This window comes from Neofelis nebulosa, chromosome 11 (genome assembly GCF_028018385.1).
Source record: "Neofelis nebulosa isolate mNeoNeb1 chromosome 11, mNeoNeb1.pri, whole genome shotgun sequence".
Classification (NCBI taxonomy): domain Eukaryota; kingdom Metazoa; phylum Chordata; class Mammalia; order Carnivora; family Felidae; genus Neofelis; species Neofelis nebulosa.
Genome location: NC_080792.1, coordinates 68,810,635 through 68,834,935, shown reverse-complemented (window position 1 = coordinate 68,834,935; position 24,301 = coordinate 68,810,635). Strand labels below are relative to the sequence as shown.

The 24,301-nt window shown below is 41.7% G+C and overlaps 1 protein-coding gene across 4 annotated transcripts in view; it reads right to left on the bottom strand.

Moving 5' to 3' along the window:
* GRK3 (G protein-coupled receptor kinase 3) overlaps nucleotides 1-24,301 on the bottom strand; it is a 130,259-nt gene that overhangs the window by 54,893 nt on the left and 51,065 nt on the right. For 3 of the 4 annotated variants that reach the window (XM_058693093.1, XM_058693092.1, XM_058693091.1), the window contains exons 3-6: nucleotides 15,819-15,892; nucleotides 4,986-5,087; nucleotides 2,702-2,776; nucleotides 1,532-1,593 (exon numbers count right to left, since the gene is read on the bottom strand). In XM_058693093.1, the coding sequence (XP_058549076.1) occupies nucleotides 1,532-1,593; nucleotides 2,702-2,776; nucleotides 4,986-5,087; nucleotides 15,819-15,892 (313 nt within the window). The remainder of the gene's footprint in view (nucleotides 1-1,531; nucleotides 1,594-2,701; nucleotides 2,777-4,985; nucleotides 5,088-15,818; nucleotides 15,893-24,301) is intronic. The other variant, XM_058693094.1, reaches the window with a different exon arrangement.

Sequence of the window (24,301 nt, the reverse complement as noted above, 5' to 3'; positions counted from 1 at the left end):
AAAAGCATTTACATGATACGGTTAATAGTTTCAGAAAAGATGATTTCAGAAAATCCAGTACACGTGCTGGCCTAAAGCGCAAACAGCTGGGGTGTGTGTGTGTGTGTGTGTGTGTGTGTGCGCGCGCGCGTGTGTGTGTGTGTGCGCGCGTGTGTGTGTGCGCGTGTGCGTGTGTGTAAATGCAAACAGCTGGTGTGTGTGTGGGGGGGGGGGTGCACTAAGAGCCAAAGGCTCGACCAGCGGGGAGAAAAGTGACAGGCAGGCTGGCCTGGTGGCTCATGAAACAACCTAAGAGCAAAGAGCTACAGGACGCCCCCCCCCCCCCTCCGAGTTTTATGCCCATCCCTGTTTTTCCCCTCTGCCCCAAGGATCACTTAAAACCTCTCACCGACCCAAGAGTGGCAAAGGTCAGATTTTCGAACCAACGGAGATGGAGACAGCGCGGGCAGGCCTCCCGCTGAAACCCAGCCGGCCTAGCCCCTCGGTGTGAACTACTTGCTTTCTAGCAAAGTCTCTGCTCCTGCTCAGAGAAGTGTAATAATCATTTGTATGCATATTCGCTTCCCCCAAGTACTGACTCTACTCCAGGATAAAATTGTCTCTTGAACTCTAGTGGAATCACACCACCACGTTTTTTGTTTTGTTTTGTTTTGTTTAATTACTTTAGTTCAGAGACTATGGGGAGGGGGGGAGCAAAAAACCTCCGTGAAGAAGCATTTGTTTTTAAAGGGCAATTATGGAACAGCTGCGGGGCTGCTCCAGCCCTGAGACACAATCATCGTGTCGATTGTCGAGAAATTAGCCGAGTCTGTGGAGAGGAGCATGGTCTGTGCGAATGCAGATTCGGTTTCAGAAAAGCCCCAATTCCAGCGGTGCCTGTTCACAGAGGAATACTCGAAATCCTGCTGTTTGCCCGACTGCTGGGTGCCTGAAAGGGCACTTTTGCAGGCAGCACTGAATGCGTTCAGGGTTTTGTAGGACAAGCACACACGTATAGTCTGAGTCACTCAAAGGGAACGTATTTAGCAGGGATCGTAATAACGTATATGAGCACAGACGTCTGCCTGGACCCTTCAGTTCCATCACATGAGGAATCAAGTGCAGGCCTGATCCACTTTCGGGGGCAGGATCTCAAAGTGCAAACCAAGGAATGAGGTTAACAGAACAGGGCTTGCATTAGCAAAGGTGACCCAATAAGCTACTTTTAATGTTGTGGTTCCATAGTCTATTTAAACTTTAGACCATTTTGAAGCTAAAGAGATTCAAAATGAAGAGACATTAAGATATGTGAATCCTAAATAATACTTTAAACTACTGAGGTAACAGTCTAAGGCTAAGCCTGGCACATAGTACGTGCTCAGTTAAGTACTTGTCAAATGAACAAATCTGCACACATTTTAATAAGGACAGAGCTCACTGGGTAAAAGGAGATACACCTATACAAGATTATATATATATATTAATGTGTTAAAATAACGTTCTAGCAAGTATCCCCCCCAGAAATGTCAGGCATATACGTGAAGTTTCATACCTTTCCATAAATTTTTGGAAAATGTTGCCTCGAAGACTTTCACAAATTTCTTCTATGTAGGGCTGGAAAGGATGGAAAAGAAATTCCACACTGCGTAAATAGGAACCCATAACACAAACTGATGAGACTCGGGACTGGTGGGAGTTCCCACTCTTCCACTTGCCCTTGTCGGTGCTTGCCCCGTTTTCAATAACAGATTCATCACCGTGATTATTTACTTAACAGTTATCTGCACTATTCAACTGCTCGTTCCGGGAAGGTAAGGACAGGTCTGTCCTGTTTGCCACCGAATCCTTACGGCCTGGCATGGTTCCTGGAAAGTCACAGAGGCTTCCCCGGTGACCAGAGTTGGTTTTCAGGGTGTGTGACCCATGCAGCCCCATAGGGCTGGCACCCAAAAGGGCCCACTGCATGGTTTGGGGCCCTGCTATCGCCATCTTGAAATTCTTAATTTCTGACCAAGGGGCCCATGTCTTTCATGCTGCACTGGTCTCTGGAAGTCACACAGCACATTTTGTTAATTAATAAGTGTGCTACTCAGCATCGATACTGAGTTTTAAAGACTAAAAGCTAATGGATCCATGGAGTAAATGGGTTTTTTGTAATTAGCTCTTTTACTTATTGACTTTCTACCTCACATAATCATAGAGATAAAGACAACCATGGGGAAGAGTTAATCCCTCTCCTCATTTTGCACATACGGAGGCTGGGGCACTGCGGGCAGGTGCTATCCCATGGTCTCTGAGCAAATTCATGGCTAGACCAAGATTAAGGGCTCCTGGCTCATTTGTGCAGTGCATGTCCCTTTACAGAGAACAATCTGCAGGGGACCCTTGTATAACAGGAGTCTGAACCACACGGGTCCACTTACACATTGATTTCTTACAGTACAATACTGTAAATGCATTTTCCTTATAATTTTCTTAATGTTTTCTTTTCTCTAGCTTATTATAAAAATACAGAATAGAATATATATATAACATACAAAGTAGGCGTTAATCAACTGTTTATGTGACCAGTAAGACTCCTGGTCAATAACAGGCCATCAGTAAAGTTTGGGGGTGGGAATCAAACGTTATAAGTGGATTTTCGACTACAGGGGGTCAGCGCCCCTATTCCCTATGTAGTTCAAGGGTCAGCTGTATGTATTTTGAAGTACTTTTGCCTTACCTGGAAAAGAGTGGATGTCACTTGTTTCTTGGATAGGTGACTTTGTACATGTTCTACAGCTTGCTTTGAGAACGGCTTTTTTGTTAAGAAAAAAAAATCAGAAAACAGTTATTTTTTTTCCACAAATATAAAACATAAACCTATGTTACACAATACCACAACATATAATTTAACACAATTACTAGGCAGGAACCTATGGTAGTTATGTTGACATGCATTCTTTAGAAATCAGTTGGATATTTATGGGCAATCCAAACAGATGCTTGTCCCTGTGAGCTTCTAGAATTCTTAGACGCCGTGTCGAGAAGGATGATGAGCATGGGGCACCTGACTGACATATCTAGTCCCACAAGAATTTAAGATTAACTGTGATGTAAAAAAAAAAAGTGTAAAGAAGCTTACGATCACTTTATTAAATGCATATATCCCTTAATTAGCTAACAATGAGGGTCCTGAGAACATACAAATTCTACTAGATAAGACCAAACAAATGTGTGAAAATACACGTAAGAGTTAAACGTCAGGACTACAAAGCTAATCCAGGGTGGTAGAGGGCTGGAGGTTAAGGGAAGTCTTGCCGTGACCATGGCAGAGGGGAACTGGCTCTGGAAGAATAAAGCCTACACCAACAAGAAGTACACATTCTATTCTCTCCCCAAACTTCCAATTACATCTTCTTTAATAATGCACCCTAAGAAGGAAAGCTTCACACGCACGTTATACTGGCAAAAAACCTGAATTGCTGAGCTACATGACAACTAATTTCCGAGGCATCCCCACAGAACATCCGGCATCTTCCAAGGTTCAGCCATTCTCTGGCAAGGTAGCAAGGCACAGAGCATCGACCGTTTAGCTCCAGCTCAGGATTCCTGTCTACTACGGGGCGCCTGGGTGGCTCAGTTGGTTAAGCCCACTGGCTCTTGATTTGGGCTCGGGTCATGATGCCGTGGTTTGTGAGTTCGAGCCCCATATCGGGCTCTGCGCTGACAGCACGGAGGCTGCTTGGGATTCTTTCTCTCTCTCTCTCTCTCTCTCTCTCTCTCTCTGCCCCTCCCCTGTTCGCGCATGCTCTCTCTCTCTCTCAAAATAAATAAATAAATAAATATTAAAAAACAAAAAGAAATGCATGCCACAAGAGGTGCCACCTTTAGCCACAGTTATTCACATGTCAGTTAAGACAGTGAATGGCACAATAAATACAGAGGCACCAAAATAAACCATGATCCTGGCCAGTGCCGTCTGCTGGAACTTTCTGCAATGGCGGCAATGGTGTGAACCCCGCCACGTGTGGCTATCGAGTACTTGAATGTGGCTCATGAGGCACTGAGAAGTTAAATTTTTAACTCCATTGGATTTTAATGGCGTTTACACAGCCACCTGTGGCTCCTGTACTGGACACAGCAGGCCAGAACCACAGAACCATGGGGCCACTCCTTTACAAAACTCTCTCAGAGACATTACATGGTAAAAAAAAAAAAAAAATTTAACATTTATTCATTTTTTGAGAGACAGAGAGACAGTACGAGCAGGGGAGGGACAGAGAGAGGGGGAGACACAGAATCCGAAGCAGGCTCCCGGCTCCGAGCCGTCAGCCCAGAGCCCGACACCGGGCTCGAACTCACCAACAGCGAGATTGTGACCTGAGCCAAAGTCGGTCGCTTAACTGACTGAACCACCCAGGCGGCCCACGTGATAAATTTTTATTACTAATTATTCCACTCACTCCTGGTGGAATAGTTTCCTAGGAACCTAGTTTATCGCAATGACCGAATGGATTATTTATCTGATTTACACTGGCGGGGGGGGGGGGGGGGGGGCGTGTATTTCCACTGTCTATTTAGCTATTAATAAAATTTATGTAATAATTATGCTCTTCCTCATGAATCCACAGAAACCATTTAAAATTTATGTTGATCAATATTTGATTAGCCTAATTATTTAAAGGAGAGCCACACTAACAACAATAAAGCTTAATTTCCTTTAGAAAGTCTAGAACTGAGACCAGCCCTTTCTTCCGCTGAGCTGAAGGAGCTGTCAATGTTATTTGCCTCGTTCTTCTTCGCCGTGAAAGATCTGCTTTCGGAAATACACTCGGAGGAGACAAAGCAACAGCTCTGTATGAGGGTTACCAGGAGACAAATGACAGAAGAGAAGAGACAGGTCCCGTCCCCGGGGACTCCTGTTCGATTTTTAAACTTCTTCCTCCCATTTGGGTTTCTCTCTGGGAACTCTGCAAGCTGTCCCCTACCCATCCTGGAGGAACAGGACACAAAGAAAGACTTACATGCGAACAAGACAGCAGCTCCTTCATGATGTACTTGTCATAAATTTGCCGGCTCCTGAAAAGGCGGTCTTCTTCATTCTCAAGCTTCTCGTATTCTTTTATCTAGATTTTTCAAAGTTAGCATGGTTAGGTACGTCTTCCCAGAAAACTCGCTTTATTAAAAGATACTACTTGCCCGGGAAAAACCACCTCCACAGGAGATTAAGGCAAATTGCTGAACCCGCTACTCCACCAGAAACAACCACTTCTAATGTTAGAAGAATGAAGTTGGGATCATTTAAATGCAACTTGAAACATACAAATGAGTTTTTTCCTATGATGAACCCCATCACTTAAATTTAGAAGCACAATATCAGGAAACAAATATTGCCATGGTTACAATTATCTTACAATATACCAGCCCGGGACCATTCATCCTTGCCAATTCTCCTTTCCAGAGCAAAACCCATTTAAATCTGGCTGTAATTCAGTTCTAAGACTTATGACGGGGGTCGTTCTCACTCAGCTACGGCATTACAAAACAAAAGAAAAAAAATATATATATATGTATTGTCACAATTCCTGCAAAGAGATTTTTTTTAAAAAACCAATTGAATGTTTTAGAAAGGCATTGACCCACAGAAGCAAGCATTGGTTTTTCAGGTTTGAGCCTCAGCCGCACAATAAAGTGTTAACAGACAGGTGCCTTCAAACAGACTATACGGGGAAGCTAATCGGAATGGTGAGGATAGGCCAAATAATAAAAATATGCTTTAGAAACACTTGCCTTATGTCGAAAATGGCCCCAATCACTCCAATCTGATAACAGAAGCTCCTGCATCAGAGGAGTTGCTTTTATTTATTTACAGAAATACTTCTAATCCAAAAGACAGGGAACGAGAGCACAAATGAAATACGGAGTTAGCAGGAAGACTGCAGCAAAGATCTTCAATATAATCATTAATTGCTATGTATGACTTACTTTTGGGAACAAAGCGTTTTCAACAGACAGACAGTTGTTTACATGGACCTTTCACAGTATCTGAGAGTTCTTTATTCCGGGATGACAGAACAGAAATGAAAGTTACCTTTTTACAGGATAGGCTGGGTTAGATAATTTTGAAATCAAAACCAGTAAATCCTAGGAGAATTTCCGATAAAGACGGGGCACAGCTGGCAGGGAGTGGGTGTGTGTGTGAAATACTGAGGTCCCGGATGAGGGCCAGCTGGTTGACACCCAGAGAAATGACTGGGGTCATCTTATTATCCTGAAATACCACCAGTGTTACAACGAGGTGGCTGGGATTCACAAGTCTGTGACTGCCAGGGCTTAGAATGGAGTCTTGTTGGAACAGACAATAAAGTCTCCCTTGAAGGAAGGCGGACTGGGGTAGGTTATACCCCCACCCAACCAGAAAAGACTGTTCGAATGAAGCAGCAACCCAGCAATGTTGCGTAGCCAAAGAATCCGGGCTTAACAACTGTGAGTCAGTTCAGAAAAACAAGTCTAAGGAGTTCAAATACCATACTGGATGCAAATATGGCAGCTGTGAGGCAACGGAAACCAGACACCAAAATCCGAAGTAGAGTCAGAAAACAAACAGAGGATCTGGCTTGGTTGATTACTTTTGTTGTTTTAATATTAGGTAGGTCCATAGGTCAGTGCAGAATTCTGGGATAGAAGAGGTTCACGGAAACATTTCTGCCTAAACAAGTAAATGAACTCAAGAAATTATAAGCCTTCATGGAATTATTATCCTAGATAACTAATGTAATGAAATATAAGTCTATGTTCCTGGGGGCCTCAAAAGCAAGTTGACACCTGTTTAAACAAATGCTGATGCCATGGGAAGTTTTCCATGAACTGTAGCAATCCGACCACATGGAACATTCTTGTTTCTTGGGCAAATGATATGCTGAACCACAATACTAGCTTTATTAAGAGCTTGTAGCTCATGAACTCCCAACCTGAACAACAGAAAAGGTAACTCTCAGTAGGCAAAGTAAGAGCCTCAAGTGTCTGTGGCTATAATCCAAAATTCACTTTCTATTATCAGGAGGACCACTAACTAGAGAACATGCAGTCAACTATCTGTCAATCTAGCCAGGATGATCTTATTGTAGCCTATGCATGGAAAATGCCACACCTCTAACTGGGGCAGTTAGGTTGACCAGGTAACCTGAGCAGGCAGAGGCCTGAGTTCAAGGTGAAAAGTCTCCCCTTGCACAGGCAAGAAGTGTGGTGGTCATCGATGACGAACGTTCACTGATCGTGTGGTCCCGTTCTGCCTGGGTGCTTACAAAGTTCACGGCTGAACACGCAGCCTCAATAACCAGAACCCTAAGGGCAAGCAACTTCTGGTCCCCAGCTCCACTTTCTTACTACCATTCCGTTGAGATGGCCTTGTAAAGCCACTGATGGCTTCCGCAACAACTACACATTCTATACTATACTATACGCTCACCTTCGTGACGGATCAAAAGTACAAACATAACCGGGAAGGAGCACCAAACAGAAGCTGGCAAGTAGGAGAGGATATTCTCGAAACTAAACAGCGAGAGAGAGGGAGCTCCAAAATTCTGTGTGTAAAAACTGCCAAGATCTCTGTTGGACCCTATAATGACCTGCGAGCATGGCAGGTCCAAAGCAGTCCAGACAAGGCTACAAGAATTGGACAAGATTCGGCTATTACTCATAAGACAGAGCTTTTGAAAACTGAGTTCAAGTTAATTGCTAAAACAAAAAATCACTACCCTTTCAAGAAGCGTACAGAATTTAGAGTACATATCTATAATATATCAATCCCAATGTACAAAACACAGTCCAAAACTATCCTACACATCGGGGCACCTGGGTGGCTCAGTCGGTTGAGTGACTATTGATTTTGGCTCAGGTCATGGTCTGAGGGTTGGGGGATTGAGCCCCATGGTGGGCTCCACGCTGGGTGTGGTCTGCTTAGGATTCTCTCTCTCTTTCCCTCTGCCCCTCTCCCCAATTCATGCTCTCTCTCTCTCTCTCTCTCAAAAATAAAGAAAGTAAAATAAAAATAAGAAAACAAATTATTCTACATACCAAGAAACAGGAAAATGTGGCCCACACACTCTAAGAGAACAGACCATAAATGAAGACCATTCTGAGATTACTCTGGTGTCGGAATTATCAGACAAGGATTTGATGCAGCTTTATAACTATACTTCAAAGATGTAACAGAAAATATACATATAATGAATAAAAAGATAGGAAATAGCAGAAGAAACATATTAACTATGGGAAAAACCAAATGGCAATTTTCAGACTAAAAAACACATTTGAAATAAAACCTTCAATGGATGGACATAACAGAGATGCCAAAAGAGTTGATGAATTTGAAGAAAGATCCATAGAAATTACCCCCACAGAAAGAAAAAATATTTGGGGAAAAACACTGAATAGGGCAGCAGTGATATTCAGTATAATATCCAAAAATCAAATATACATATAGTTGGAATCCCAGAAAGAGGGGAAAGAGAGCTTGAGGTAGAAAAAATGCTTTAAGGGGTGCCAGGGTAGCACAGTCAGTTAAGCATCCAACTTCTTTTGTTAGTTTATTTATTTTTGAGAGAGAGAGAGAGACAGAGAGAGAGAGAGAGAGAGAGACAGAGTGCAAGCAGGGGAGGGGCAGAGAGAGAGGGAGACACAGAATCTGAAGCAGGCTCCAGGCTCCGAGCTGTCGGCACAGAGCCCGACGCAGGGCTCGAACTCACAGACTGTGAGATCGTGACCTAAGCTGAAGTCAGATGCTCAACCAGTTGAGCCACCCAAGCACCCCAAGTATCCGGCTCTTGAGCTCAGCTCAGGTCTTGATCTTAGGGTTGTGAGTTCAAACCCCATGTTGGGCTCTGCCCTGGGCATGGAGACTATGTAAAAAAAATGCTTTAAGAGTAATGGTCCTGGGGCGCCTGGGTGGCGCAGTCGGTTAAGCGTCCGACTTCAGCCAGGTCACGATCTCGCGGTCCGTGAGTTCGAGCCCCGCGTCAGGCTCTGGGCTGATGGCTCGGAGCCTGGAGCCTGTTTCCGATTCTGTGTCTCCCTCTCTCTCTGCCCCTCCCCCGTTCATGCTCTGTCTCTCTCTGTCCCAAAAATAAAATAAAAAATGTTGAAAAAAAAAAAAAAAAAAAAAAAAGAGTAATGGTCCAAATTTTACCAGATTTGATGAAAGATAATAAATTTACAGATTTCAAGAAAGTCAGCAAACTCTACAAAGGATAAACAAAATATCTAAAATTACTCCATTAAAATACAGATTGTCAGAAATGGGGGAGGGGGTGCTGAGCAAGATATTTTTATATTTGTCTCAATGAAACACACTTAATATATAAAAACACTGGTTGGAAGTAGAAGGGGAAAGATGTATCATGAAAACAGGAAGCATAAAGAGACTAAATGGCTACATTAATATCCAGTGAAGTCGTCTATAAGACCAAGACTATGACCGGCAATGAGGAGGGACATTTCATAGGAAAACACATAACATCATAAACACATATGCACCTAATAACAGAGCTTCAAAATACATTTTAAAAATGACGAGAAAAAGAATAGACAATTCTACAGAGTTGGGAGATTTTTATCACCCTTCTCTCAGCAACTGATAGAACAACTAGATCTAAAATCAGGAAAGAGGGGCACTGGGGTGGTTCACTCAGTTAAGTGTCCGACTCCATTTCAGCTCAGGTCATGATCTCATGGGTACATGAGTTCAAGCCCTGAGTCTGGCTCTGTGCTGATAGCTTGGGATTCTCTCTCTCTCTGCCTCTCCCCTGCTCGTGCTCTCTCTCCCTCTCAAAATAAATAAATAAACTTAAAAAAAAATAATTTAAAAACTCAGTAAAGATGCAGAAGGTCTGTCCTATCAACCCCCTTAATGTTAATTGATATTTAGAGAATATTCAGTTAACACTCCCATCTTAAATTTTCCATGGGCTTTAGAATAAAATCTGAATTTGTTACTCTGGCCCCCAACCCCATCTCCCTCCTCAACCTCATCTTATCTCACACTACCCCACTCCTCTAATCCACTATGAACATACCATGGTGGTCTAATTTCAGTTCCTCAAACATGCCAAGTTCTTTCCCACCACATGAGGGGCTATGTCTTAGCCCCATTCAACCTAAAATGCTCTCTCTCCTCCCCCTGCTCCCATCTCCAAAAGACTAGCCTCCTTGTCAATCAAATCTCAGTTTCCATGCCCACTCTTCAAAGAGTCAGTCTTTCACCCATCAGTGTAAAGTGGCCCCCAAGTCACAGTACCTCACATTCAGTTCTGAGTCTGTTCTGAGTCACTGCATAGCAGTTATTACTTCCTGATACATTTCCTGTTATTTATTGCTTGTTTATTGTCTGTTTCTCTCGACCAGAATAGAAGCTCAAAGGGGAGCAAGGGCTTTGTCTTGCTCATCCAAGCAATGCCTGGCACTGGCGGCTGACGTATACTGGTTGAATGAAGAAAAGTCTACGGATTAACTTTGCCTCTGATCTTATATTTATTCTCTGTTCTCCATAATTTATTTCTAAATCTAGGTATATTTACATATTTTAATAAGCTGCCTCCAAATCTCACTGGAACAAGGAAGCAGAACCAACACACTGAGCAGTAACTATGCGTCAGGCAATGTTCTAGTGTCCTGCAGTCACACACACAGCCTTAAGAGACAGGCACTGCCACCGCCCTAAATCTTAGCTGAGGACACCCAGGTAGGTAAGCTAGAAATCGACTGCCCAAGTTTACATAGTCAGAAACTGGTGGAGTCTAAAGCCAAACTTAGGTGGGCTGAATTTAGAGCTGGCGCTCTTAACCACTAAGTTACAGCCTCCCGTAAACAGCATGTTACAGATATGGTTTAGAAAGCAACTGTCCATCCAGCAACTTATCTGAGCCTCACAATCAGCCTGTGAAGCAGCAGGTGATGATCGGTAACCTCGTTTCACAGATGAGGTAACTGAAGCTCAAATATGAAGCATCCATACTGTGTGCTCCTCAAGTACAGGAACAGTGTACCCTTCACATTTATAAGCTCCAGGTCTGAAACGTAGATGCTTCAGAGATGGCTCAACGACTGGCCCCACATCCCACAGCAAGTGAGAGGCGCAGCTATACCTAGAGGCTTGCTAGGCCTTCTATGAGTCAGATACAGATGACGATGAATGCCAATTACACACGCAGAACAAGCAGGCATAGATTAAGTATCACAGAGCATTACAGACAACAAATGACATGGGAATCGAAGATGTAAGCAATCATGGAAGACGGGGCTAGCTGTCCAGAGAGACTTGTTAGCAAATACGTAAAGTGAGCTAGACTTTAACAGAAGCTAGGGAAGGCAAGCAGCATTCTAGGCTGGAGGAAGGACATAAGTAAAAAAAAAAAAAGAATGCGCTCTATGGTTAGTGGAAGTTCTACATAAGAAGGTAGTGAAAGATAAAGACAGAGAGGTAGGAAGGTAAGTAATAACTAATATAGAGATATGTGAATGTCAGGATAAGTTATGAGGCCTTAAACATGCTGGAAATGGATAGCCACGAAAAGTCTGGGGACCCAAGAAAATGGAAGTACAACATATAAAATATACATTGCAAGATATCTGACAAAAAAGAGTCTTCTAGGGATTGGGGTCATACAACGGCCTCCAGAAATCATCAGACTGATAAAACCAAGGGCACAGAGAGGAATTATTGATAACCTCAGTGCTTAAAGGCTGTACTAATTCAGAAACCTCTATTTGAAGCCCCATGACTGGATGGTATCTTCAACAAAAGAATATAGAGCAAGCTCCTGAGGAGCTTTGAAGAGTTATCCTCCAAAGCGATCATCTGGTAAGTTAGATCCATTGTGCACCAAACAAGAAGACAGGAGTGAAGAGCTGGAAGCACACCAACCAGAGAAATTCCAATGTTTAAAAGCTCAAACTGAAACACATCTGCAGTACTCACCGCCATACTGGCAAGAAGTGCTCAAGAAGTAACCCAAGTAGACTGCCCACGTTTCAACCTCGCAAAAGTTATGTGTTAAAGATCTCCCTGTATTTGACAAGGTGATTTAGTACTTGCTGAAACTGGAGAGGTGAGGCTTTTAAGAACAGAAAAAGAAATCTCTGACAGATGATGCTGTGATACTCATCCAGATTAGAATTCAGATTAAAATAACAAAAGTTACAGCATAGTGAGTAATATCCTTCTGATTTGCCTTATTTTTTTATATGATGCTAAATGTACATCATCATTTGACCATTCTCCCTGGAAATACATTAATATAATTTTTAAAATATCAAGTTATCAAGTATATATATAAAAAAATTTCAAGCTTTATATATGATCCAGGAAGAAAAGAATATTCCTCCAATTTTCAAACTTGTACAAAGATTACAAAGGAGTCCTAAAATGCTTGAGGATAGGATACATATGTCTTTTTTAATATATATTTTAATTTAAAATATTTCCTATTACTGTTCTAATTTCTTCTTTGACTCATAAATTACTTACAAATGTATTCACTTCCAAGAAGTCAAGGATTTCTTAGTAAACTCTGTTATTAAATTTGAGTTTAATTCCACTGCGGTCAGAAAACACTCAGAACAATTTTGATCTGGAAATCTGCAGGAGTTTTCTTTAGGGCCCAGCAAATAATTTCTTTTGATAAATCTTCCATGTGTACTTTAAAGAAGGCAAATTCTATTTCCGCTGGGTGCTTCATTCTATATACGTCACTTAGGTCAAGTTTATTCATCCCTTTATTAAGATCTTCTATATCCTTACTAATTTTTTGTCTGTCTGTTCTATAAACTCTTGAGGAGTGTATGCTAACATCTCTCACTAAGAATGTAGACTTGTCTTATTTTAGGTCTGTCAATTTTGGCTTTATATATTTTGAAGTTAGCATTATTTGTACCCAAGAAGTTTAAGATCGTAATCCTGACCCCTTTATCGTTATGAAATAATCTCTAGCTCCAAGTAGCATTTACCAAATATTTGGCCTGTACCAGCTTTGCTTTGGTTGGTATTTGTATCTGTGCGTCCCCTTCCATCCTTCTGTTTCTAGTACACTTGTAAGCAGTATATAATAAAGTTCCGGTTATTTATCCAGGAAGGCAAACTTAGACTTTTACTTGGGAGTATTAAGTCCATTTACATTAAATGTAATTACTTATGCAGACGGATTTATGGCTACCATCTTATTCTTTGTTTTCAATTTGACCTATCTAATTTATGTCCTTCTTTTATTCCTTTTTCCCTTTTTTATGAATCCACTATTGTCTTATTCCATTTTCTCTCTTTCAACTTGTTAGATATATACTTTTTATTCTTATAAGACCTGTCTTAGAGATTACAATATGTATTCTTAACTGATTACCAGTCAATGCAAATTATTACGTTTACTATCCACCCACCTTCCAATAATCCTAGGATCTTAAAACACTTTAACTTCTTTAACCCCTCTCTTGCTTTATGTGCTATCATATATTTTAGTTTTATATATATTTTAAAATCTAAAAGCTCTATTATTTTGCATGGTTAACATTCATTTATATTTTACATAGATGTCACCCTTCATGATGACCTCATTCCTTCCTGAATTTCCATCTGGGATTATTTTCCTTCTGCCGGAAGTATCTCTTTTTAGTATTTGTTGCAATGCAGGTCCAGGGCTGACAAAATTCCCTTAGTTTTTCTCTGAAAATATCTTTATTTCACCCTCATTTTGAAGGAAATTTTTGCTGGGAATAGAATTCTAGGTTTTCTTTTTTTTTTCTTTCATTACTTAGATGGGCACTTCACTGCCTGGTTTTTTGTTGTGCTGTTTTAATCATTTGTTTTAAGATGTCACAGTCTATTATTTATTGCTCTTTTAAAAATAATGTGTCTTTTTCCACCCTCTGGTTGCTTCTAAGAGTTTCCCCTTGTCACAGGTTTCCATGTGTTACACTGATGTGCAAAGATAGGTTTCCTTTGTAGCCCTTCTGCTCAGGGTTCTAAGTACCTTGAATCTGTAAGTAGCTGCCTTTCATCATTTTGTAAACTCTCAGTATTATCTCTTCAAATATTGTTTCTGCCCCATCCCCTCTCTCTTCTCCTTCTGGGATTACAATTCTACATATGTTAGACCTTTTAACCATGTCCCACATGTCTTTAATGTCCTTATCTTTTTCTTTTCTATATTCTTTCTTTTCTGTGTTTTAGTGTGAGATTATCTACAGACCTGCCTCCCTATGTATTAATCCTGCCTTACATTGTAACCAACCTGCTATTGATTCCAGTTATTAGGTTCTAATTTCAAATATTCTAGAATATTATATCCTACATATTATGTATTCTACATAATATTCTAGAATATGGATTCTACACAACATTTTAGAATATTCTACATATTGTGTATTCTACATAACATTCTAGAATATGTATTCTACATAACATTCTAGAATGTTCCACATATTATGTATTCTACCTAATACTCTAGAATATTTGAAATTAGATGTTCTAGAATATCCATTTCGTTCTTCATAATAAATTGATCTGAGATTCACTATTCCTCCATTTTTTCTTCTTTTCCTCTATTGTCTTAAACATGTTATTTAGTTATTTTTTAAGTACTTGTTAGCTCAGTATCTGAGAAGACTCACTATCTGAGTCTCCTGTCAGTCTGCTTCTATTACTTTCTGGGTCATATGATCTTGTATCTTAGATGTTCAGTAATTTTTTACTGTGCGCTGAATACTGTAGGGTCTCTCTATATTATCTTCCACCTGCAAAAACAGGACACAGAGGGTTCCACGTGTACTCTGCTACACAGGTGGGGAGAGGACTCATCACCCAATATGGGATGGGGCTGGCCGGGGTCTCCATTTTTGTAGGACCCCGTCACCTCTGGTTTGCCCCTATTCCCAAGGCATGGCTCTCCATGGAGTTCAGTGACAAGTCTTTGTCAGCACTAGATTCAGTCCTGCCCATACAAAGTTTTCAGATAGGTCTTTGGCCTCCTGTCCCACCCGGCCTCAAACCTTGACATAAATCTCGACAGGGAGAGTAATCACATGTTTGGGGCTCCTCCAGTCTCATTTGTTTGTTATTCTAGCCCCAGAAACCTCTTCTGGCTTCTCTGTCTCCCAGAAGCAGCCTTCTGCCTGGGGCCAAACCTGGACCATCAGACAAGAGTCTGGAAATCAGTGGCTGCCCCACGTGATAAGTAGCTACAGATCTTTAGTGTCAGTCGACCGCTCCCTATAGGGTTTTCATCTCTTGCCGGTTCTGTTTTCAGACTCCCGCTACCGCAGGTCCATATTTCAATACAGCGCCATAAGGCTGTGGGAGATTTCAGTGAGGCTTCCAGAAGCTCCTGGCCTATCTCTTCAGCTGCCTTCCCAATGTCTTACTGGGAAAACCAGCTGTGTGTCCAAGGCTCCCCTTTCCCACCACGTCTCCCAATCTGTCACTCCAGCCATGTGTGACCGGAAGATGTTGCTACTTTCTCTTTCACTCAGTAGCAGCCCTCTGCCTCAGCTTACGTTTCCAGAGTCGGTAAGTTTCTGCAGAAAATCAAATCACTGATGATCCTCAGCGTCCCTCTCAATAGTAATCCCTCCTCTAGAATTTTAGTCCGACTGTTCCTAAGTGCTCCCGGAGCACTCCAGCGCCCTTAAAAATAGGATGTTCATAGATGTCATCAGTATCTATAATCAACTACATATTACACTTTGTACTACTAATTATAGTCAATGAACTTCTTCATATTTGTAAGACACTTAGTAGTCTCAATATTTTCCAAAGTACAGTCTAAATATGCTTTTAAGATAAAAGCATCAGTAAAACAGTTACTTCTTACCTCTTCATAAAACTTCACCTGAGGTACAGCTTCATTAATTTCATTCAAACAAAAATCTTTAAATAGCAAGAAACCTAAAGGAAAAGAATAAAAAATTTCAGGGTGGGCAATATGTTGAATTTTTACCCCACAGGGTGTTTTCAAAGTAATATGTTTGTACCTCAACCTCTTTCTCCCCTACCTTCAAAAATAATAATAAAGACTTCAAAGGGCTAATTACCCCCTAGAAGGAAATACTCTGGGTAAGGTAAGAGTACCACACCCCTGGCTCCTTGCTTTGGGGTTCCTTCTCTACTGGCAACCCCCCTCCCACTTTTAAAAACTGCATGATAAACAGAGCCAGGGATCAATGCTCCTCGGGGCTACTGGTCTCTACAGCAAACAGAAGAATCACCCAAGAAATAAGAGCTATGGGCATGGTGTAAGTGTTGGTAAGAGTCTTCATAAAGCTAATAAATACCACACCCACAGAAATAGGACCGAACTCTCCTAAAAGGCTTTCAAGACCTTCCCACCAGCCTTTCCTCTTACACTTACTACCTCAAAGTCCTTCAAAATCCCCAAATACCTTGTGCCAAAGCAGACTACCCACTCCCAGATTGTGCTCTGCTCCTTCATAGCTCCAAGCCTCACCTTTAAGCCATCAGCCCCTTAAGAGTGGAATACCACCTCTGTTACAGAGTGCCCAGTACACAGCAGGAGGCCACTAGATGTTTGTTGAACAAATGCTTATTTACGTAACCCTTCCCACATGACTCTGTCAAAGTGCTTAGCACACTCCAACCGATTATCTAACTTATAAGTCATACCCACCCCAGCCCCAGCATTTGCAAACCCAATGCCTAGGTTAATGCCTGGCATATAGTCAAGCCTAAATGACTGAATGAAGTTGACTAGGACAGGGTGATACCAGGCTGAGGGTGGGAGACTAAAAGTCAAAAACAACTAAACAGTCAAAAAAAAAAAGTCAGAAGGAAGAAGGGACGGCTGGAGGAAACAGAAGTCACAGATGGGAACTGAAGGAAAGACTCAACGAAGAGTCTAAGACGTAGGGAGAAAGTAGACCAGAATTCCCCAGGTAGGACAGAGAGAGGCGGAAGAAGCAGATTTGACAGATTTCATCTGAGGTTACCTAAGGAAATCACGTCACTTGAACCTGTCTGTTACGGTTCCATACATTCCCCTCCACAGTTCCAGGAAGCTGACCTCTGAAAATGGTAGATGCTCACTGACTGGAACTAGGAGGAAGTATTAGGACCAGGCCAAACCAACTAGGGTCGGGCAAAGACTGGCATCAGGGACATGGTCAAGCTCACCTCACCTCCAGGCACTGAGGACACCCTGACACATGAAGCCAGGAGGAAATTCAGGAAGCAGACAAAGAGAAAGAGCGGACGAGGCAAATCTCTACCTGTCTGCACATTAACATTTTTATTTTAAACACGAGCAATGGTTATCTTTTCATACTCATGGCATTTCAAAGTACGTAATTTCAAATTTCCCTTGGCATTTCTTCTTTGACTCATGGGTCATTCAGGAAAATGTGCGGTTTGAGTTCCAGGTATTTTGGGGCTTTCGGGTATTTCTATGATACTGTTTTCTGTTTAATTCTGTTGTGGCCAGAGAACATGTTCGGTAGGATTTCAATGCTTTCAAATTTACCGAAGCTTGGCTTTGGCCCCAAATTTGGTCCACGCAGGTGAATGCTTCATGGGCGCTCGGGGGGAAAAAAGGGTATAGGGTAGAGTGTTTCGTTGAACAAAATAAAAAGGCAATGAGGCGAAGTTGGTTGACAAGGACTGTTCAAATCCCTCCTCCAAATCCTTACTGAAAGTCTCCTTATTCTATCCATTATCAACAGAGGACTGTTGATATCCTCATCTGTACTTGTGGATTTGCTCATCTTTTTTCAGTTGTGTCAGGTTTTGGTTCATGTATTTTTCTATTTTGGGGAGAGAAAACTAAAATGAGAACTGAGGCTATTTTTGATCCCATGAGAGATGTTTTTGCGACGCCTAGACGACAGCATGAACTAATATGCATCTACACCGGCCACCGGCTTTGGGCTGAACTTGGAATCAAGGGGAGGCTGTTCGCCATGGCCCATCATGCCCTCTGGAATCGAGGCTTTACTTTCTCCTCCAGCTTGGACTGTTCTCTCCCAAGCTCACTGCGCTGAGGCCGTGGGCCTGCGTTCCATGCGCTCTTTAACACTAAACTTGATATGCTCTCCGGGTTACCAACTTGCTGTCTGCCCTGACCTTGTAGAGCTGCAGAGCTCAGCTCACACATCCCCTCCTAAGGCCTGGTAGGATTCTCATTAATTTTCATTCTCTTTCTCTCTCTCACACACATGCACATGTAGACACACATGTGCACATACACACATGTGCGTACCACACACTCTCTACGGCACTTGTGACTAGCACAAATGATCATATGCATATGTTGGTTTACTTCTTTATTACCTACCTCCCCCACAAACACTGGAAGCTGCTTACGGAAAGACCATATAGGTCCTATTCTGTACCTACATACGCAGGAACAAGAACATCGTGACACAGACGGAGTGAGGGAAAAAGAACCAAGGAAGGAAGGAAGACTGGGGTTGGGGGGAGGGGGCAGGGGGGACAACGGGAGATGAGGGGCAAGTAAGGAAAAGGGAGGAGGGAAAAGAAGGAGAACAAGGGAGGGAGGGAGATGAATGAATGCACACCCAACTACAAATGTTTCTACCTGCTTCTTTAATGCAATTTCCATTGTCAATGTGTGGGATGAGCCAAAGAATGACTGTAACACTCTACAGGGAAAAGCCCCATGATTTCCCTCATGTCTGCACACAAACTGAAGCCCTACTTTCTGTCCCAGCAGCTGTTAAAATGGAACAGCAAGAAGAAAGGTATTTTGCCTTCTGGATAAATTCTAGATCACTGTGTTATAGGCTGAAAGCAATTTCCCTTCACTGGGCTTAAATTACACACACACACACACACACACACACACACACAACAAATGTAGCATTCTACAGATTAGAACCAAAGCTAAAGGGCAAAAATAAGGAATAATTTGCCTAACAGATTCACTTCATCAGTGTGCTTTCTCCAGATTTTAAAGAATAAAAAATAGTGACCTGATACCTGCTTTTACTAGATAACTGTGGGATGTGTTTACCCCTATTTTTATATTTGGACCACTGCAAACTGCCTGAATACTGATTAACTTTGGGGTGTATATAAAATCCAGAAAAGGTAAACCATCCCAATTTGTCACAATTATTTTGCAAAAATTAGGAGAAAGAACTGTATTGCTTTTTATGAAATACCAATGAGAACTTTTTATAATATACAAATATAACTTTTATATTGTTTTTTATAAAATACCAATTAAGAAATTTTTTAAAGTATCAAATATAAATGTCTATTAGAAATTCTGAAATGTTACCTCCTAAAAATTTTTCAAAGGAGAAAGCAAAATGTGAAAAACGTCTTACAAGAAATAATGTCTGTGCCACGTTTTGCCAAGGAGATTCTAACACTGGGAAGGATAGACTGTGTAATTGTAAAAGTGTCTACCAATATTGACTGATTTGACAAAGCACTTCCTGAGTATCTACTAAGAGCCACTGTGCTCTACACTGGGGATGCAATGGTGAAGATAAATAGAACTTGTCCCATAAGGGGCTTATGGGTTGGCATAAGGGGCAGAAAACAAATAAAAAGGGGCAGAAGTACACAAATAAAATAAGTGCAATTTATGGTAAATGAGATAAAGGAATTTTAAAAAGTGCTGAGACAGATGATAAAAAGAAGGAGATGAATGTCCATACAGAACGCCAATAAGACCCCTCTGGGCTGTGAGATGAACAGAGTACAGTGTGTCAGATTAGAAAAGGCTAAAATGTTTAATCTCTCTCCTATTCAATAATGTATTACAGGTCTTAGCCGGTGCAATAAGGCAAGAAAAGGAAATAAGTTATTCAAAATGGAAAGAAAGGAAGAATTAAAACCGATTCTATTCATAGACAAGCTGGTTATCTATACAGAAAATCCCATCTACAACATAACTACCAGGATATATAAGTGAATTTAGCAAGGCCTGAAGGTACAAGGCCATTAGATAAGCATTAATGACGTTCTGATATGCTCACATCACAATTTTACATCTTTATTTATTTTTGAGAGACAGAGCACCAGCAGGGGAGGGGCAGAGAGAGAGGGAGACACAGAATCCGAAGCAGGCTCCAGGCTCCGAGCTGTCAGCACAGAACTCGATGCAGGGCTTGAACTCACAAACCATGAGATCATGACCTGAGCTGAAGCTGGACGCTCAACTGACTGAGCCACCCAGGCGCCCCATCACATCACAATTTTAAAACAAGTCCATCTACAATAACATCAAAGAATAATCAATACTTAGGAATACATGGGGCGCCTGGGTGGCGCAGTCGGTTAAGCGTCCGACTTCAGCCAGGTCACGATCTCGCGGTCCGTGAGTTCGAGCCCCGCGTCAGGCTCTGGGCCGATGGCTCGGAGCCTGGAGCCTGTTTCCGATTCTGTGTCTCCCTCTCTCTCTGCCCCTCCCCCGTTCATGCTCTGTCTCTCTCTGTCCCAAAAATAAAAATAAAAAATGTTGAAAAAAAAAAATTAAAAAAAAAAAAAATACTTAGGAATACATAAAGAAGAGATATATAAAACTACTCTGCTGAAAACTACAGAATATCACTAATAGAAATTAAAGACCTGACTAAATAGAAAGATATACTCAGTTTATTGGTTGGAAGCCTCAGTCTTGCTTGGATGTATGGTCTCCCAAAATTGATCTTTAGATTCAACACAAACCCAGTCATAATCGCTGGAGGCTTTTTAAAGAAACTGACAAGCTTTCATTTTAGAATGTCTAGGGAAATGCAAGAAACCTAGAATACCCAAAACATGTTGAAACAGAAGAAAAAGTCCAAGGACTTACACTACCCAATTCAAGACTCATTACACAGACATGGTAATCAGTGTGGTACTGGCATAAAACTAAACCAGTGGGGCAGAACAGAAGATCCAGAAAAACTCCCTCCCTTAGATGGCCAACCTATTTTCAACAAAGGCACTAAAGCAATTATTGGGAAAAGAAGGTCTGTTCAACAAGTGGTGCTGGAAAAACATCCAAATGTGGAGGGAAAAAGAAACAAAAGGAACCCTTGCCTCACGCCTTGTAAATAATTAAATTAAGATTGATGACAGAATTAAATGTAAAAGGTAAAACTCTAAAACTTCTAGAAAATGTATAGAATACCTTCACAGAAAATATTTATGCAGAAGATTTCCGAGGCAGAACACAGAAAAAAAACAATAAATTAGACTTGATCAAAATTTAGCACTATGTTCATCAGAAGACAATTAAGAAAACAGACCGGCCACCGACTGGGGATAAAATATTACAAAAACTTGGGCGCCTGGGTGGCGCAGTCGGTTAAGCGTCCGACTTCAGCCAGGTCACGATCTCGCGGTCCGTGAGTTCGAGCCCCGCGTCAGGCTCTGGGCTGATGGCTCGGAGCCTGGAGCCTGTTTCCGATTCTGTGTCTCCCTCTCTCTCTGCCCCTCCCCCGTTCATGCTCTGTCTCTCTCTGTCTCAAAAATAAAAAAAAAAAATAAAAAAAAAAAAAACGTTGAAAAAAAAAGAAAAAAAAAAAATATTACAAAAACTTAAGTCTGAAAAAGGCCTTATGCCCAACTTATATATAGTTTTTTTAAAAGCCTCTTACACATCAATTTTTAAACGAAAACCACCATAAAAGAGTGCATGGAAGTTTGAACACTTCACAATGGAAGCGATACAAACGAGCATTATGCACATGAAATGGACTCCACATCGTTGATCATCATGCCAGTGTAAATTAAGTCACTTTGAGAAACCACTGCACAATGACTTGAACGGCAGAGCTAAGAAGACTGACCATACTGTATGTTGGCAACCAGAACTCTCGTTCGCTGAGGAGCATGTATGCTGCTTTGGATTCCTCATGCCTCTGAATCCACAGGCCAAGAAGGGAGTCGCTGTGTGGGCTGGGGTGACTGATCCAGGGGACATTGAACTGCTCCTCCAGAGTAGAGGGAAGGAAGAGTATGTCTGGAAAACAGGAAGGAGACCCCCTCTCTCCCAGTATGGCCCTGCTCTGTTGTTAACGTCAATGGAAAACCCCAAGAACCCAATTCAGGCAGGTTTGCTAATGGCCCAGACCCTTCAGGGATGAAGGTTTGGGTCACCCCACCAGGTAAACAACCATGACCAGCTGAGGTGCTTGCAGAAGGTAAAGGGAATACAGAATGGGCAGTGGGAGGGGGTAGTTAGGAACACCAGACTGTGAGTAAGCAGATTGCTCTCCATAATGGGGTTGGGAGCCACACCATTCAGGGAGTTGAAGTCCTGACTAGAAGAAAAGACCAGTCTCCCGTGAGCAAGAAGAAATTCTGCCGGCAGCCAGCCTTGCACTCCACTTGCACATCAGCTCTCTTGGGGCTTTTGAGCCTGCCAGCCCACCCTGCAGATTTGGAATTGCCAGTCTCCATAAACACAGGAACCAATTCCTTATAATTAACTTCCCTCTCTGTGTCTGTGTCTGTGTCTCTCTCTTTCCTTCCCTCTCTCTCTCTCTCTATATATATATATACACACACACATACATACACACACATACACACACACCCTATTGGTTCCGTTTCTCTGGAGAACACCAGACTAATACAGATTTTGAGCACGCTGCAGAATGTATATTCACTTGGGAAAACAGTCTGAAAGCCTCTTATAAAGTCGAACACACACTTAACACACAACTCAGCAACTTCGCTATTAGGTATTTACCCAGTGATAACATACGGCTCCAAAAAGACATACATGAATCTTCATAGCAGGGGTGTTCACAATTTATTTGAAATAATCCAAAATCCGTCGACTGAGGGATAAATAGTCATATTTTCACACAAAGGAAGGCTAGTCAGCAATAAAACAAACGCTAATATATACAGCAACATAAGTAAATGTCATTTTGCTTGTCCGAAGATGCGGACATAAAGGAGTATATACTATAGAATTCTCTATATATGAAGTTCTAGAACAGGCAAAACTAGTCTGTAATTTAAATAAAACAAGAAAAGGGGACATGAAATTGACCGGGAAGGGCATGAGGGAACTTTCTGGGGACGGAAATGTTCTGTGGCTTGATAGAGGTGTGGGTTATGTGGGTTTATGCATTTATCAGAATGAAGCTGTATACAGTACTGCACGTAAAATTTACTCTAAGCAAATATTAACTCTAGCTAGTAGGTTTGCTTTTCACAGTAGCATGAGTTGGCAGTTCTAAAACTATTCATGATGTGTTCTAGGCTTCTACAAATGAGTAAATACACTGAGGGTAACAGGAGCCTTCTTGGAAAAGGGATAAAACAAGGGAAGAAAAGAGCATGTATACTGTACTAAAGGATTGGAACAGGGTATCCATTTGAGATCCATTTAAAACAATTTTTTTAATGTTTATTTACTTTTGAAAGAGAGAGAGAGTGAGAGTCGGGGAGGAGCAGAGAGAGAGGGAGACAGACTCTGAGCTGTCAGCACAGAGCCCGATGTGGGGCTCAAACTCGTGAACCGTGAGATCATGACCTGAGCTGAAGTCGGACGCTTAACCAACTGAGCCACCCAGGCGCCTCTTGAGCTCACTTTTTTAACCAGCTAGACAAACAGATATACACAAACAGACATACATACTCCTTGCTCTTTAGCCAAGAAGACCTAGAAGCAATGAACACGTCTAGCGTACAAGTTTGCAGGCTCTAAACACTGTGCTCTATTAAAAGGAACTACAATCCCTTGAAGAAAAGACTGGTTGATTCTACAGCAGGGACAGTGAATACCAAGCTAAGCTCTAGACATCTTACTACCCCAGACAGTAGGACAGTGCTCAAAGGATGATGGGGACATATCAACAGGACACAGGAACCAGCTCGAAGAGGCTCCCACTAGCCAAAACTAGGGCAACTAGGACATCAAAATAAATAATATTGTCATGGATTATTACCACTGGCTAAACTAAGGATCCATGAGTCCACACTGATAGATGGATTGGGGAGAGGGGCAGGTAAGAAAGAAAGAAAGAAAAGAAAGAGAGAAAGAAAGAAAGAAAGAAAGAAAGAAAGAAAGAAAGAAAGAAAGAAAGAAAGAAAGAAAGAAAGACAAACAGGAAAAGAAAAAAGAAAAAAGGAAAAGGAAGGAAGGGAGGAAAAAGGGAAAGAGAAAGAAAGAAAGAAAGAAAGAAAGAAAGAAAGAAAGAAAGAAAAACAGGAAAAGAAAAAAGGAAAAGGAAGGAAGGGAGGAAAAAAAGGGAAAGAAAGAAAGAAAGAAAGAAAGAAAGAAAGAAAGAAAGAAAGAAAGAAAGAAAGAAAAGGAAGGATGGAGGGAGGGAGGGAGGGAGGAAAGAAAGGAAGAAGGAAAGAAAGACA